The sequence below is a fragment of the Opisthorchis viverrini genome (assembly GCF_000715545.1).
Source record: "Opisthorchis viverrini unplaced genomic scaffold opera_v5_297, whole genome shotgun sequence".
Classification (NCBI taxonomy): Eukaryota; Metazoa; Platyhelminthes; class Trematoda; order Opisthorchiida; family Opisthorchiidae; genus Opisthorchis; species Opisthorchis viverrini.
In genome coordinates, this window is record NW_008751954.1 from 167,273 (window position 1) to 185,677 (window position 18,405).

The 18,405-nt window shown below is 42.9% G+C and overlaps 2 protein-coding genes across 2 annotated transcripts in view; one reads left to right on the top strand and one right to left on the bottom strand.

Annotated features, from left to right (window-relative positions):
- The window catches only part of T265_09680 (hypothetical protein), a gene marked incomplete at both ends in the record, with an annotated part of 32,748 nt that extends 28,052 nt beyond the window's left edge, over positions 1-4,696 (bottom strand). Inside the window, one exon of the mRNA XM_009175835.1 lies at positions 4,449-4,696. The remainder of the gene's footprint in view (positions 1-4,448) is intronic.
- An 8,977-nt stretch (positions 4,697-13,673) lies between these two features.
- Positions 13,674-18,405, top strand: part of T265_09681 (hypothetical protein) — a gene marked incomplete at both ends in the record, with an annotated part of 6,604 nt that continues 1,872 nt past the window's right edge. Inside the window, 3 exons of the mRNA XM_009175836.1 lie at positions 13,674-13,844; positions 14,441-14,539; positions 15,884-16,035. Coding sequence (XP_009174100.1) covers positions 13,674-13,844; positions 14,441-14,539; positions 15,884-16,035 — 422 coding nt within the window. The remainder of the gene's footprint in view (positions 13,845-14,440; positions 14,540-15,883; positions 16,036-18,405) is intronic.

Below are 18,405 nucleotides of genomic sequence, written 5' to 3' on the forward strand. Positions count from 1 at the left end.
GTGAAGCCCTCTCTATGGGGAAGAGTTCAAACTAATTGAGAGGAGGTATTTCTGACGAGTGAATTTTCGTTGTTGATCTCAACAAGTCAGAGTGGAGTGCCCAAAAGTAGTGGCTAGTAAAGTCACCTTTAGCGGCCAACTCACTGGATGTTCTATTCCCACCGGTGCTGGAGCTTATCAGCGCAGCTGAAATACATTCTACTATGTCATCATAACAATATGGCCTGATATGCAGGAATCTATCTGTTTTCATCATCTTAGCTTTCTTGGTATTAGCCCGGTGGTGGTCAGTCTTATTTTGGTTGGTTACATGCACTCTAGATACCCCGTCGTTATAGAATTTGTAACTTTTTTGTTTTGAGAAAAATCAATTGATCTGTTGTTCGAAAAGAAGTGAAGGCAGACTCGGTGAGCTCGGTAAGCATGGAATGACCTTACTGTTTCGCTCAGTTTTGGTGCAATTGAAATGTCCCCTCTCGGTTGGAAGGACTAGGGACTGTGTGTACAAAATTGACTGCAACGATTGTAATAAGGTTTACATAAGGACAGACTACCAAGGAATTGCACACCAGAATTAGTGAGCATAAAAAGAGGATAAACAAACTACCAAGGACTGTAGAAGAATGCCAAACACCGCGCAAAGTCTCAAAGGTGGCGGTACATGCCTTTGGCACGGGACGTAGAATAGATCTGGAGAATGTGGAAGTTTTAAGACAGGGACTGCGATTCACACCACTGCGGCTGATAGCCGAGGCGGTGGAAATTACCAAGCATCCCAGCGTGAACAGAATTGAAGGTGTGGAACTGGCGAGCGTATGGAAAGTCGTCTTAGATAAGCCGAGTTGACACCTGACCGTATGTGGTTGTCAATGCACGTAGAATCATGAAGAAAAACAGATGGGAGGTGGAAATCCCAACCCGACCAAAGTTTACAGAATCCCTCTTTCTTACACAACCATCTTAGCACTAGCTCATCCACAAAGACGGACGGACGGAAAGTGCAAACGACGTTCAAGGAGCGAACCGAAAGAACTATACCCTAGACTGGACCCAAATCCATGTAGGTTCCCCATCAGCCTAACACTTTGTGGCCTACCATAACACAGAAACCCTTGGCCAACACCTGACGGATTTAGCTTGACTTAGCTGACTGTTCCTCATTCGAAACCCGAGCCAGTAAGGCAGACCACTGGCTTTAGTCATCCGAAAAAGACAGCTCTTACTCTGTTAGCCTATTTTTGGAAGATTCATACCCCAGGTGACAAGAAAGAGTATTCTGTACAAACCATGTTCTACTTTGTTCTGGATTACTGAAATAGACGATTTCAAAGAAATAGCGTGCGGAATGCTCTAATTTTAAATAGTACTCTCGGTTGTCGCCAGTAGGTTCTCGATCTTTCGAAGAATTAGATCGGTAGCACACATGCATCATGTCATAGGGCATTATCACTGAGCTTCATGGGGATGCGAACCAACCAAACCCAGTGAGCGAGCTTTGTAGAACCGAAACTATAGTATTTTTTGTTTAAACTGCATATGGATCCTATTGGCGCGTTTGAGCCCTACTCTGAGTCTCCAACACGAGTAAGGGCGCGGGTTTGGAGTCTACAAATCAGTCAGCTGTTGATTCTTATTTCATGCGATACCTTTTATCCAAAAATATTAGTGATGATTTCAGCAGCCGACGAAATAATACAGTAAACTGTCTATCCATTGGGACCGTTCATAGTAAGCTTCTTATCGTTAGTGAATATTGCTGCTCTATCTTCGTTTGCTCCGCCACATCCATCCCTATCTCTTTGAACTGTGATCCGATAACCGTATTCGATTTCAGGTGTTGTAAACGGGAGAGACTGCCGTCAACGTTACAACTGCGTGGTGCCTGCGTTAAGACTACGATACCTGCGTTATCTGGAAATAAACAGCTTTTGTTAGTCTCTTTCCTGCTTTCCTGGAAATAGGTGAAATTATTTTGCTAACCCTTCCAATCTGTCCGACAAATACGGTCTTGGTAAAGCACATAACGAATTTCGTTTCAGTAGTCGTTATGTCGTGATTTACAGTTAACTTCTACAGATCTAAGCCCTGTAACCCATAACTTATCAATGGGGATGATGAAAAAAGTAGAACTAACATATAGACGCTCTCAAGTAGTCGGATTTTCCCACAACTTTAACCGAATAATAAATGCCTTCGTGTGCGTTCGTGAAGCACTACTCATAAGGTTGCTGAACATTCTTCGACAGCCCACTACCGGTTTCGCTCTTCTTGGGCCCATCAGGTAAGCGCAGTTCCCGAATTTCCATCAAGGGTATGTATTACTGGAAACATCACAAAGGAGAGATTCAGTTGGGTTCCAGGTGAGTCTCTCGCAAAACCAAATTTGTTTGCAAATGAGTGTATTTCACCCTCATGTGTCGCTTACCACAATTATGTTTAGTGGCTTTACAGTGCTAAAGCGTTACAACCTGTTAGAGGCTGGGGGCACACCACAGATCGTGTTATGTCCACTCGATGGATTGAAACGCATAATTGTCAGGTCTAACCACGTCCTGTCCTTAATTCTGCATTACCGAAAGTCTGGATACCCTTCTTTTACCATGGGTGATTTCTCAGGTGACTGAAAGATTCATCCGTCGTTCACCCTCACCATCATCTAATGATTTTCTGTACATCCTCGAATGAATACAGAATGTATCCTGATCCCGGGCGTTATGCCCAGTAGATGAATCCTTCTAGAAGAAAGGGCGGTTTCGTTTTGCAGAGAAACATGCGTAGGGCCTTATAGTTAAGTGTAAAAACTTTAGCTGCATTTGAACTAGATTAAAACGTACTGAATGCGCTAGTGTTTTTGGGCTTTTTGGAATCCGTTAAATTTGGATTATAGTAAAGAATACAATACCCCACCTCGCCATATGTGTTCCCATCATACCAAGAAGCGAACATAACGTTACTAACTCTAGCGAAACACACTCATTTGCATACCAATTTGCTTGACGGGAGACTCATCCTGAATAGCTCGTTATGATGATTTTACGAGTTATAATTTAGCTTTCAGGAAGCACCTCTCTTTAATCGACCGACATTGAAATTTAAACACGTAACATGAAATGCCCAGTCAAACGGCTATGAAGTGGCCTTCACCATTGATTCCTTCTACTTCGGCAAAACACCGTTCACAAAAGGAACGCAGGAACTAGGAAAGTACTTGGTTGACTTTTTAAATGCGTCGGGAGAAAGCACCATAGTGTATAGAGTTACTGAGCTATCTTCTATATAGTTTGTCAGTGGAAAGTGAACAAACTATAGACAAGGGGTTTGTTTGGTTGGTGAACGTCAATTATACTATCTTTGCAAAACCCTTTGATCCAAGTGGCTAGATTGAGACTCAAACACTGTTCCTTAAAGAGAAGACGCTAATGGTCTAGCTGGGTTTGAAACCAGCTCCTATATTCAGGAGCATAGGACGAATGTCCCTAGCCTGCATGTGAAAAATTTTGTCTACGGCCAAAGAATGTGAATTTCTAGCTTTCGGCATTACGATTGCCTGGAGGTGAGTTTGAAAAAGCCGTAATTTTTATTTCAGAACAGGCCTTGAGGTCTATGGAGTAGCTGTCACCATGGTCGTGAATATTAATGGGATAGCGCAGGATCCAGTTACTCGAAAAAGGCACAGGTTTCCTCAGTGTCGCGTGGGAATGCTTAGTCGTTTAAAGAATTTGAGCGATTTCAAGTAGACCTCCGCATGTTCGCCTTTCGGCCTTCGAGTATACATCGGCTTCAGTAAACTAAACATGACGAACAATTTAACTCCACACAAACCATCTATGACACCTAACGTTGCAGCAATTACTAAAAGGTAAATCCGGCTGGGATAGCCTTACCCGATTCAGTTACGTACTTGTGGAGTTAGTTTGATTTGTCAAAAACTATCGGTGTTCTCCTCGAGTTATCATAGCAATCGCCTATAAGCCGATCTCATGTAAACATGAATGATGCTCAGAGCAGCACAAAAGCCCCCGGGGTTACAAATTACCATCATAAATATCAGAAATCTTCAGAGGTTTGCGTTGAACCAACTACTTCTTTGACTCCAAGCGAAAATACTTGTTCGACAATACGCATGGTACTCTTTGCTTTTGTTTAACATCAGGTGGCAAGACGATCTGGACGCTGTGTGGCTCTCCAATACTCTTATGTTATCATCAGCGGCGGTTTCCATGCCGCATTGGCAGTGTATTGAACAAGAAGTTTTTGGTTCATTTTGCACTCTAGTGCACTAGCGCGTTGTGACAAAACACGGGTTCACCTCCTCACAAGGCCTACGAAATTCAATCGTGATAGGCAGCTGAGAGAACATTTACAATAGCTGAATTGATGTTTTTTAGTTGTCCCAAATTTCTGAGCAAAAATTCTGGTTGTAAACATGGCAAAATATTCACACTCACCTGCCTGGAGAGCTCTTTTCGGTCAGTGGTGATAAAATGACAACAGGTGTCATGGTGTTTCCAAGTATGAACGAACGAAGTCGATGGAATATGTTTACTTGTTTGCTTCGGGGCGCTTGACATTAGATACAATTTGACACATCAGTTGCCCATAATCCTCCTATGGGCGTTCAACATTGTTAATTCATCAACACGCTGGCCACACGAAATTATACTTTGTCTCGGACATACTCTATTGCACATGAGCAGTTGCCCAATCCCCTGTCTTTCTGCCTCGTCGTTTATTCTTCGTGTCCTTATCGGTGTGGTTGCTAATGACGCACCTGATTTGGTCATCAATACACAGCTTGACTACGTAGCTGGACACTGATCTGGAAGGAGCTCACCAGAAGTCTGACCAATCTACTATGTATCGGCATGCTGTGAACGCCCATTCGCACCGATTCACCCGGCCTTCTCATACCTGTGTGTGTGTGTGTATGTACGTAAGTTTGTCCACTCACGTGCCTTGCTGCCAGCCTAAAAACGTCCCTGGTTTTATCCATCTCAGAGAACCGTTTGCGGTAGCTCTGGTCTATGCAAATTTGGGCACTAATTGCAGCAACAATTGCCCGGGACTTCCGGATGTTGTGAAAAGTTAGACTGAAAGGTACAGGTAAAGCAAGTTGTAGGAAGTAGAAAGGCCCATTAAGGAGACATTTTCCGGCTTGTGAAGGTTGGTAGATTTAATAATGACAGCGGGGGGTTCTACTTACTGATGTACTTTAGATATGGGGAAAAGTCAATAGTCGCGTTTTGGAAAACTGTTACATCTTTTTTTTTAATTTTCAAACTGAAGGACATCCTGCTATCAAGTTTTTCAGACAGATATTGTGATCTGAACTTGGCACATTCCTTTGAACTATTTTGTGAGGATTTCACCGTTCCTTTTGGCTACAGACAGACAGAAAGAGTAAGCACAGTTTAGAAATGTACGAACAGTTGTCTTCAAGAACTCCAATATGTGTGGGCAAACTCCACCGCTGCTAAAATGCAAGCAATCAGTCGAAAACAAACAGCCAATGGTTGTCACTTATAATGCGAGAACAGCTGACTAACTGCAGTCCACATTATTTGGACAGAGTAGCTCGCGGTGGCTCGCATCACTCATACGACCCATGTGAGGTACGTATGCATGATGTACACTGAAGGAAACCAAAGATTAGCGAATATACACTCATCTGCAAACTAATTTGGTTCTTTCGAGAGACTCACCTGGAACCCAGCTGAATCTCTCGTTTGTGATGTTTCCAGGCAACTGAATGTGCTGCACCAGGTCGCCTCATGTTTCAGTCGCCACGATACTCGAGATATCGCGAGACATATGTATATTTGTAATCCACTACTCATAAGGTTTCTGAGGAGTTTTCAGTAACCTTGTAAGTAGTACATTAGAAACCAAAGGTTAATTTCAGCATTCTCGAGGGGTAAAATGTGGAGAATTTTCACTGTTAAGGTGGGTTGTTTGCTGACCCCAATAAGGATGATTTAATCAGCGAAGCAAATGTATTCCATTTCGAGTTAACCAATGGAGTACACTAAGAATGAGGTGTATCCACATCATACCCGTAAGGCTTTTTTCAGTTAGCTAGGGTTTAGTTTACTTTTGAATGTCGTGGAAATTTGCCTCAGATCTTGTTAAACTGATGAGGCGCCACGCGGTTTGTAATATGAAAACCTTAATATTAAAGTATACAGAAAGATAAAGTCTGTAGAATCTCTGGAAAAAGTTTGCCCACGACAACCGAAACGTCGGAGTGTAGCATCTTTTTTCCATTACGATTTGTTTTGGCTTTACGTATGTAGTGGAAATTTACTTCTAGCAGCATACCGAAAATCTTCCGCAGCTCACGCGGAGACGACAAAACTGCTGTACTCATTAACAGCCTCTGATTGGACTGAACCAGCTGACCCACGTTGTTGAACATTCAAAAGTTGGGGAGTCACATATGGCCTGTTTCGGCCCCCAGGGCTTGAATTGTTTTTGTCTGTTCGGCGACGGTCACAGTCAGTTAGTTGCACCACAATTGCAGGGCTATTTGTCTGAAATCACCGAAGAACTAAAAATGCTCTGAGACAACTGTTTTGTCCGCCGACGGATTGCTGTGTTCGTCTGTGGCATCAGCTGTACAACCAACCGCGCTTACACTAGCACCAGCGTTGCACCAGCATTTTCACGAAATCACGTAGCTACCGCAAAAACCATATGGTTTGCATGTCTAAAAATGGTAGGTCAATGAATTTTTGGGCTTCGTCTGTTGTTTTTTCTATTCCGTTTGTTTTTCGTTTTCACTTTCAGGAACTCAACGTTAGTGACCTTCATCGTTCTACCGGTGTGACTGTGATACTACTGATGGGGAGGTACGCGAGTTGTATGTGTTGTACGGGGAATTTCGCTTTGTGTCTTTTGGAAAGGGGAGATCTGTTGCGGAATTCGTGGAGTCACTTTGTAACATTTCCCTGCATTTGAGCGAGGAATGATTGGAGTCAATGAATCTCCAGGAAAGTTCAAGAAGACGCGTTCAGTAGAAGATGGATGTCCAGTTTTTGTAAGATACAGATTAGAGTTTTGCTTCCCTATCCAATGGTCTGTAACCGGTCAGTTGGCATTTCCTAATGAATAACTCCGCAGCGAGGGCCTTCTCCATTTCACCGGTATTTAGCTACACTCATACCACGGTTCCGTTTCTCGGCTTTCAGTTGTTCAGGTTTTGTTTTTCCGTTCAGAAAACACGTCTTAAGTGATCGTCAAAGATTTTCACCTCTATTGGGTCACAGTATCACACATCGGGAAACCTCTGTCTGCCTGATAAACCTCCACCAATGAAAAAATTCAGAACAAAACAGATTCTGACTACTTCTCAGTTTTCACATTTTATGGACAACTTTAGCTGTTCATCAAGTAAACTCCATCTAGAAGACGCTTTCGAGGAAACAGCTATGTTGATTGGATAGTCTGGCAATGCAAGTCCCTCCTACCTTCAATAGTATCAAGTGACTGGTCAGGAAACTCTCCAACTCTCCAGTGAGTCAATTCCTTTTTTTGCAAAGAGAGGGATAGACCGAGTCTTACCCAAAGAAAACAAGTTAAGCAGCATTAAACTGCCAAGGTATCAGTGGGCCTTCCAATTCGCAGCGATACGCATGTGAGTTGTGGAGGATCCACTAGGCGGAATTCGGCGTATGACGAAAGCCTCGTCAGCGTTAGTGTGTAAGCCAAGGAATATATATGTATATGTAACCATCAGCTTTGTATGGAAAAATGTGCGGACATCCAGCAGGAGGAGAGCGGTTTTTTAGTCCATACACAAATCATCGATTAAACCGACGTTCGCAAATGCAAAGTCCATAACGACGATCCGACAGAGAGAATAAAGAAACAAATGCGCCCAAATGTGCCTATACTCCCGTTCCATCATAAGATACAGTTTCAAGTAATATGTGTAAATAGTACAAGTTTAACGTGAAACTGTCAGAGAGACGTGCCGCGTTTATCGGATAACTAAAGGTCAAAGGGTTCTTCATTTTGTCTACTGTATCCTGCTTCTTTTCGAAGATCGCCAATCACGTGTATTATTTATTTGTTCGATGCCTAACATTCCGATCATCATTTATGTGTGCTGGGTTAACTGGATACTGTTTTTTTAAATATGAGAGCTGTGCTCATCGGGGCCCTACTACCATACATAGAAGAAATACTTAAACCTGGTTTTTATTGCTGTTTTGAAAACTAAAGTGTTCATATTCCTCAGGTGAGTTCCTGTTTCAACGTACCCTGTCTCCTGGACTGGGCTAACCTCCTTTTGAGACTTCAGTTTCATCTTGTGTCTTCTGATCTGATATATAAGTTTTCTTCACTTGTGTGGACAGTTCAATGGTCCCGACAAGATGTTACTCCGACAGCATACCAACATCAAATGCGCGTTTCTGTGTAGCCAAGAGATTATTTCTGACCTCACCTGAAAAGGAACTGAGGTATCTTACCACATCATTCTTCTGCCGTCAAGTTACAGTTCATCCTGCTATTACGCTTGACAGTTTAGGAGAATTTCGGGTAGGAGTTACAGCGATGCGCATGAGTCACGGATTCCATCATTTCATGCTTGTTTTGATCATCCGGTTGCCTGGCAACGCCAACTGTGCACAGCCTTACCAACCAATAGATTGTTTCTTTGCATATGTAGGCCGGCAGCTCAGCCTCAAAATAAAAATAACGTATCTAATCGTTAACTACTACGCATAAGCTTGGTGGAAACCTTTCAACAGCTCATGATCGGTTTTGCCTTTCCTGTGTTTCGTCATACAGGCGCGGTCCAAAAAACTCCCTGAACCTTATATTGCAGTTGGAGGCAAACTGGAATTCCGCGAATACTGTCATTATAAACGCGAGGCTAAGCTGGATTAAGTTGTGTCACCCGATGAAACCGATTTGGCGCGCAAAAGAGAGTCCTTGGATAATTTTGTACACCTTAAACTCAAGTAGAATATAAGGAATCTCGGGGATAGAGTCTAATTTGTGAGCCCCAAAAAACAGAGAGCCAGTCGTGGATTGTCGAAGAGTTTTCAGCAAAGTTTTAGGTAGGGCATTACGTCTGGATAGTTCTTTGCGAAATTGAATGTTGTCCCAGCTGAAACATCGGGTGACCTCGTATACTCAAAGACCATTGTAAACAAGAGATTCAATTGGATTCTGCTGAGTAGCCGGGTGAAACCAAATTAGTGCGCAAGTGAGAGTTTGGCGAGATCATGCATGTACTGGATCAAACTACAAGTTACGTTCTTCAGAGTACTCAAAAACCATCACTTTCTTGGTGGAAATTCATGATGATTGTAGGTCAAATTCGGAATGCATTTTATAGACGGCAAAATAGAAATCTCGTGAGGCCAATTGGAATCGGTCGCTGCGGACGGACAAATCCCTCAGAGGCTTACGTTGCAGCAGTGCTTTGTCGAAGTGGGATTCACGAAATGAAATATTGTATTAAAGTCCAAGTTCGAATAAAACTTTTATCAGCATGTGGAAAAACCGTGAAGGAAAGTCGGACAGTTCACCAGATGAAGTTTTCGACGGTGACTGTCTATGGTAGCTGTCAATACAGATGATAATTTGAAGTTTTTTGCGACCATTAAGATCTGTGGTTTTATCGTTCCACAACAGTGGGGGTAAGAATCTCGTACCAACCGTGGATTGGCTTGAATCTCGAATTCCATCAGTAGACAAGACCAATGGATAACTGAATAAAACCGCCCCATTTCACTCTGGTGGTTGCATTTTCTGTCACAAAAGATCTCTTTGCTCGGAAACATCCTGCTGCGAATCACGCACCTGTCTAATTTCTTCCACTTGAGTATTTTGTTCAAAGTACAAGCGACCTGACATTAAAAGTAGGGGTAGAAAACGATCGAAAACTTGTCCGTTTTATTACTTATTTATTACATCGTTGTGCCGAAAGGCGACTACAAATGTGTTAAATTGATTATTGTATCTGTTTGTCGGCGAAAGCACTAGAAAAGTTAGACTGCGGGTGGCGCTCGATCCAAGTAATTGCTGATTGAACATGCAGTAGCTCACAGTGTGGGATTACTGGATGTTGCGCAATGATCTTAACGGATAAAACAACTCTACATTTTGAGTGGAAAGGGTAAAAGGTGTTTGAAATACAGGACCATCTCACCTTGTAAACCCATTTTAATTATCAGCTTTTTTTATTTCAAAACTCAGCATCGAACAATTTTGTTTCCGCTGAAATTAATTCGGACCTGACTTCATTTGGGCAACTTACCTCAGATTGTCGTTTCGCCACAAGTTTTGTCATCTGATTCCTTAGACTTTGCAAACAACTCTGCGATTCCTTTGAATACAGGTTCTAGAGAGCACAATGATTCATTCATACGCCAATTCACGGCCGCTCGTTTTCATATACGTTTCCCAAAAGGACTAAATGAATGTTGGAATAAATTTCAATCATTTAAATTTTCCTCACACTGACCCCAACGGAACGAAAGTTACTTAATTGACTATCCGTTCCCGAGAGACATTCTGTGGACTTAATCAGTAATTTCCCCAAAGCTATTCCTTATACCCATGCTTCGATGGTATAAATACCGCAACGGGAAGGAACTGAGAGTCTCCTAGATGGATCAGAGATACGACAAATGGCGAGGCATAAGGTAAGCAGTTGACGAGTTATTTCGCTAAACAGAGAATCAAATCTAATATGAATCTAGAGAATAATGTTTAGTTCACTTGTCAAACCGGGGACGAAAACTCCATGAACTTTTCTGAACCGAAGCACTATTTCGGGCTTAGGAGCAAGCCAACTATCAGTTTAAAGACCACAGGAACATACGCGAAGCTCGCAAACTGAAAAGGTCACCGTGTTTATCCAACCAATGCGCTACAGTAGCGTAAAAGACCGTAAAGTTGGATCTGTGATAAAAATTCCATCGATCTGTGTCCCTAACCGCAGTGCATATGGGGAAGTAAACCCCATTGATGGAGTGCAGAGCAGCTTTACTGCTCCAGCTTTACTGTCCATGGCGCAGAATCTCAGTACAAGGTTGCAGCGTCGATCTAGAATTACCCCGTAAGCTGCCTACTGGTAAACCTTATATACTGCTCTTTGAACCCCAGGCTCACTATGCCTTGTCTGACCAGTTTAAGCTTAGGCGTTTTAGCATTCCCTAGCATGTCTTTCGCGATTAGTGGTCCATGAGATAATTAAATTTCTCACTCTTTTCGGAAAAGCTTGGTAACAATATCAGGGCAACGTTTCGATTTTGACACAAAATCCTCGTCAGGCCAAGTGACTGGGTTGCGAGGTTTCTAGAGATTCAAGTTGGAAGGTGACCAATCAGCTAAGTCAAGCTAAATCTGTCAGGTGATGGCTAAGAGAGTCTGTGTTAGTGTGGGCCCCAAAGTTTTAGGCAGATGAGGAACCTACATGGATTTGGGTCCAGCCTAGGGTATGGTTCTTGCGGTTCGTGATAATCCCTCTTGAACGTCGTTTGTACTTTTCATCTGTCTGTGTGGATGAGCCAGTGCTACGATAGCTGTGTAAGAAAGAAGGATTCTGTAAACTTTGGTCGGGTTGGGATTTCCACCTCCCATCTGTTTTTCTTCATGATTCTACGTGCATTGACAACCACATACGGTCAGGTGTCAACTCGGCTTATCTAAGACGACTTTCCATACGCTCGCCAGTTCCACACCTTCAATTCTGTTCACGCTGTGCTGCTTGGTAATTTCCACCGCCTCGGCTATCAGCCGCAGTGGTGTGAATCGCAGTCCCCGTCTTGAAACTTTTACATTCTCCAGATGTATTCTACGTACCGTGTCTAAGACATGTATCGCCATCGTTGAGACTTTCTGATGTGCAATTTCTTGGTAGTTTATGCCCACTGTTCAGCCCTCGATATCCCGATATCATTCTTAGATAAAAGTCAGTGCCTTTGGTATGTAGGACTTGCAATTTTCGGGGACGGCGCGGAGGTATTTGGTGTATTTGGTTCATTGATACGAGGACTCCCAATGACACCTACATCCTCAAACAATGCACTGATAATTAACTGACACACATTACATTATATAAATGCACGCGTTTCTAGAAAACAGTCCAATTTGGGATCTAACCAGTACTAACTAAGTATTATGAACCCATTGTCGCTGTTTCACTATTACTGTCTTCACTGACCTTCACAACCCGTATTCAATGCGGTCGCCCAGGTAGGCCTACTTCACAGATTTTGGCTGCCTGTAGTTTACGGGTCGCTTTGAGCCCCAATTTGCCAGTTGCTTCAGAGTGGCACTATCTGTTAGACTGTAATCATTTAACTTAGGCCTTCCTGTGAAAGAATCAGAACCTCTGGTTACGCTGTCAAAATCAAACTGCATGTCAGCCACGGACGAACCATCTTAAAGAGGCCGAATTCAATCTGTCTTGCGATAATGCGTCCTCTTGCTGTCATGTAATGGATAAATGCCCTTGGTGTAGGAGATGTCCCAAGGTCCTGATCAGCATATATTTCATTGGGAATAGGTGGACCATTGTTATCACTTATGGGAGAGGAAAGTCGTACCGAGTAGCGTGTGCACTGCACCGCAGTTTGTTTGAACGAAATATTTTGTGAAAAAGCTCCTGGCTAATCTCTCTGGAAAAGAGGATTCACAAAATTCAGTACAACAGAGATTTTGCACCGAACAGCCGAGAATCACTGTATTGTTGTTTCATCTTTAGTGGGAATCATCAGCAGTACGCATTTCGCAAGTCTTCAGGGCGATTCAAACTTGCAACCTTTCGACTAATCGCTGAAGACTAAATGGTCCGGACAAAAATCAATACTTAAAAGTGGGGCGAAAGTTTCTGAAAGCCGCAAATAACCAGATAAAATGTAATCAGGAAGGTTCAGATGACTGGGTTTCCGTTTGGGTTAGTATAAAAAAAGAAAATTATCGTGATCGAAGTCAGTGTGAAAGCTATTTTATGGCCAGTAATTCTATTTATGTGGTATGTAAACCACATTTGTGTGAACCCACAGCGAAGGCCCTTCGTCGGGCTGCTTACTGCACCACCCTCTCATTTCAGCTAGCTTTGATCCGTACTCCACGGTTAACAGAATACTCGTTTCCAGTTCGGTTATGCGATCCTCTTAGTTTCTTAATTTGGCACACAAACAAGATAATTTAGGAGTTATAACAAAAAAACAAATAAAAATAGACCACAATTCAGTGAATATCTGCTATGAAAGATTTGCGTATAAAATTTGAATGTTACAAGTTCAACGGGAGCGGCAAGGACATGAGTGACCTTAAGAGCTTTTCGCATGTTGTGCAGTCTCACTTTCATCCAAGAAAACTGCGTTGCATACAGAAGCTGAACTGTCATGTCCTGGTGATTGATAAGTACTTCACTTGCACAATGGCTCGTTTCTTTGTGAACCCCAAACTCGACCCTTTGTTGTGATGCTTGCTCTGAACGATTTGTCTGTGGATAGTTTGCGTGAAAGAGATTAGGGCTTGAAATACAATTAGACGAACCTTATGGTTCTACGGCAGTGAAGCATCAGTGTCAACATTGATGTCTTTGATGCTGATGATGACGATAATGATGATAACTTGCGCGTGACACGACACCTTTGACTTACATACAGGAGACGTTAGAAAAAATCTCTGAGCTGTAACACCCGATGCCTAGCTGCCATGTTACCCGAAGGAATCACGAGGGCTGGGATACTGTCAGGTCATCCAAGCCTAGACAGGAGAAGTCAAGAGACAGAGTTCGGGTTCGAACCACGGACCTTCCGGTCAGTAAATTAGCGCTCTTACCACTTAAGCCATCTCGCCCCCAGAGTTGCGAGGTAGTCTCTCTTAACATTCTACCTCTCGCAAGCAGTAAGACTGTTCCACGCTTACTGGGCTCACCAAGTCTGCTTTCAATTTTTTCGCACAACAGAGCAACTGGTTCTTCTCAATTATAACTAGAAACAAAAAACCACAAAGGCTATAATGACGGGATGTCTAGAGTGCATGAAACCAATCAAAATAAGACTGGTCACTGTCAGTCTAATACCAAGAAAGCCAAGATGTTGAAAACAGATAGTTTCCTGCATATCAGGCCATACTGTCATGATGACTTAGTAGAATGTATTACAGCTGCACTGATAAGCTCCAGCACCGGTGGGAATAGAACTACAGTGAGTTTGGCCGCTAAAGGTATGACTTTACTAGCCACACTTTTCGGCAATGCTGACGCGCACTCCTCTGACTTATTGAGATCAACAACGTTCGTCAGAAATGCTTCCTCCCAATAGTTTGAACTCTTCCACATAGAGAGGGCTTCACAAACGATAATTCTACGCACTCAAATCTTCAAAATATTACACCGCCGGGAAACCAAAACTGAGGAATTTTTTTCAGAATGTGAATTTTTGGTTCCACTTAATTTTCCTGACAGGGGAAGTCGAGTGGCGGAGGTCGGATTCGAACCACGGACCTTCCGGTCAGTAAATTCGCGCTCTTACCACTTAAGCCATCTCGCCCCCAGAGTAGCGAGGTAGTCTCTCTTAACATTCTACCTCTCGCAAGCAGTAAGACTGTTCCACGCTTACTGGGCTCACCAAGTCTGCTTTCAATTTTTTCGCACAACAGAGCAACTGGTTCTTCTCAATTATAACTAGAAACAAAAAACCACAAAGGCAATAATGACGGGATGTCTAGAGTGCATGAAACCAATCAAAATAAGACTGGTCACTGTCAGTCTAATACCAAGAAAGCCAAGATGTTGAAAACAGATAGTTTCCTGCATATCAGGCCATACTGTCATGATGACTTAGTAGAATATATTACAGCTGCACTGATAAGCTCCAGCAACGGTGGGAATAGAACATCCAGTGAGTTGGCCGCTAAAGGTATGACTTTACTAGCCACACTTTTCGGCAATGCTGACGCGCACTCCTCTGACTTATTGAGATCAACAACGTTCGTCAGAAATGCTTCCTCCCAATAGTTTGAACTCTTCCACATAGAGAGGGCTTCACAAACGATAATTCTACGCACTCAAATCTTCAAAATATTACACCGCCGGGAAACCAAAACTGAGGAAATTTTTTCAGAATGTGAATTTTTGGTTCCACTTAATTTTCCTGGTGCTATTTCGGTTGTCTGATCGGAACGGTGACAGTTTGACTGAACTGATTGAGTTGAGATCGCTGTAAAACCAAACAGGAGACAAGCAACAAGCTCGGTGTGGCAGGATGTGACGACATTCAAAAAGCAACCGTTTGTTTTTGTGTCTTTGCAGTGGAGTTTTCGGCTTTCTTGGTACATCGGACACCTTGTGTTTAGTTTCGGACAAGAATAGAAATGTCACATAAGAATGTAACCTTATTTGCGGTTCAGAAATGAAACGCCACCACCACGAACATTTTTTATGGACGTGCTACCAACTACTGAATCATTACCCCTAATTAATCTTTTTCCTAAGTGGAGATTTCAAACCATGTGATGTTGCCCAATAACGCGAGAAACGTCAATAAAGGGACTCAGAACACTTACCCATGATCTTCCTTTTTACGTGGACACAAAATATCTCGAAACAGAGAGAGTAACACAGCCTAAATCCTATAATCTAAGTGTAATTGAGCTTATATTTAGTTCAAGCCAAATAACGTCAACCTCGGAGGAAGTTGTTGTACGATCTTAAACAAACCTACCTAATCGTTGTTACCTTGCTTCCGGTGGCCAAATTGCTAAGGCACTTGTTCACGTCGATCATATGGATGATTGACAGACAGTGGGAGGGAAGTTGTCTTACGGATGGCTAGTTGGTAACCATTCATGATTTAAAAAATCCTGTGTCAGGTGGGAAAACCGGATTGGTCTCTGTATATCTTTGTAGTGTACTACTCATAAGGTTGCTGAAAATCCGTCGACAGCCCACGACCGGTTTCGCCCTTTTTGGGGCTCATCAGGTAGGCGCAGTCCCCGGGCTTCCGTCAATTTGAAACCAAAGATACAAAGATATACACTTACCGCGATACTTCGAATATCGTAGTGACTGACACATGAGGCGGCCTGGTGCAGCACATTCAGTTGCCTGAGAACACTACGAACGAGAAATTCAGCTGGGTTCAAAACCAAATTAGTTTGCAAATGAGTGTATATTCGCGAATTTCGTGCAGGTTGGTTTCAAGTAGAACACAGGGTTGACGGAAACCCGGGGCTGCGCCTACCTGATGAGCCCCAAAATGGGTGAAACCGGTCGTGGGCTGTCGACGGATTTTCAGCAACCTTATTAGTAGTGCATTACGAAGATATACATGTATCGCGGTATCTCGAATATCGTAACGACTGAAATATAAGGCGGTTTGTTGCGGCACATTCAGTTGCCTGAGAACATCACAAATGAGAGATTCAGCTGAGAGTGGTCTCTGATTTTTCGTGCACTTGAAAAGCTCATACTCATAGTAAGCACAAAGTTAACGCTAGCGTGACTGAACTCCCGCACATGTGACGCACGCATAGAACTGTGAATACCTTGGCTCTTTGCTTCAATTTTTCCTACATTTAACCCTATATTATTCCTATGATAAATGGTTTACTTCCCATGACCTTGCGATAACTAGTTTGCGCAGTTAACCGTTCCGTCGCAAGTGTCTAATCATCAGTCTGACTAAGTCGCACTTTCGTTCCCCATGCAGGACGAAATCTTCAGTCAAAATCTTTTCTGTTAAAATATCACTACAGTATGGGTGAAAGACCATGAACAGTTAGCTCCCGGTTTCGCCATTTTTGAGGCCTACGCAGAGAACCGAACTGGAGCACATGGAAATCAGATAAACTGATTCGCAAAATAAGACGATGTTAATGGAGGATGCAAACAGAATTTTTGTTCCTAACGTGAAGAAAGTCTGCCAATGTTTCATTTTGAACAGTAATCGAGCTGGCAAAGTACCCTTGGGAACACGATCAAAATGACCGCGATCAACTGAATAAATAATTTCCGATTTAGTCCGGTTTTTGGATTCACCTGGTAGGCCCAGTCCCAAATCCCCATCAGAACATTCCCCCCTAACGGAAGACCAAAAAGGAACTTGTGGAGTTAAAAACTCACTTACAAATATGGGTGTTGTCAACGCGAGTCTTTAGGAGGTAAGGTTGAGTCACTCTTAATGGTAACTTGACCTGCAGACGAATATTCATACCCTCATATTATTACATTAGTTTTTGTGTGGTCTCTGAGCGCTTCAGTCATAAAAACTTGAAAGGATGTGATAAGATAACTTTATTGATCGTCGTTTTTTTACAGATACAGTTTGTCTGGTTGTCTAGGAAAACAAACGCACGATGACATGGTAGGAAAGTTCGCAAAGTGCTGACATCTTCTTGAAAGTTGTGAACGTAATATGCTACTCATAGGTTTGCTGAAATGTTCCGACAACCCACCACTAGTTTCGTCCTTCTTGGGTTCGGGTAATAGATATGGTTAGCATAAACTGGGGGATGAGGCCAAGAAAGGCGAATCGGGTCGTGCACTGCCGAATGGTCTTCAGCAACCCAATGGTTAGTGTGTTAGTGTATTGCGATATCTTGAATATCGTAGCGACTGAAACGTGAGTTAGTCTGCTGCTGCTCCTGTGACAAAAGCGGTCAACTTCGTCAGTATTCGTGGTATTTCACAATCTGTTGCATACCACCAGGTTTTGGGGGCAGTTTTTTAAGCATAGAGATAAATATTCCACTGTAGTCAGTTCGAGGAACCAGTTATCCTCAAGAAAAACCCCACCAAAAAGGGACTGGGCTGCTAACTACGACCAGAAGTCCGTTCTTTTCCGAAGATGAAGGTGGATCACCTTTCGGTTAATTAAAGCATTATTCCATCTACTGGGGGTACCCATTTGTATTCGTTTGGCGGTTACTGGATCTCGATTACATTTCTACGGATGCCAGCCTCTCACTACTGAAGAAGGATAACACCAGTTAACTATCGATTGGAATAAAACTTCATTTTGGAAACCAACGCCACTAAGCCACTCTATTCAGCTTGAGGAGACGTAAACTTATCTAATCTGTTCACTACATTCCGTAAGGAAATTTATCTCTGAAAGCTAACTAGCTGTCAGGACTATTGTTCGTTCATGTTTTAAAAGATCCGCTTACCACAGTTCTTGAAACGCGTATGACCACCGATGCGAAGTCACTGATTTTGGCGCAGAGTCTGTTCATATTGCTTAAATTCACTTAATTAACTATCACCCGTCGTATTGTGTACAAACTACGCTTGGTTCGTCTGAGGGGGGCGAGATGGCCCAAGTGGTTAGAGCGCGGATTTACTGAGTAGAAGGTTCGTGGTTCGAACCCGACCTCTGCCTCTCGACTTCCCCTGTCTAGGTTTGGGCAACCAGGCAGTATCCCAACCCT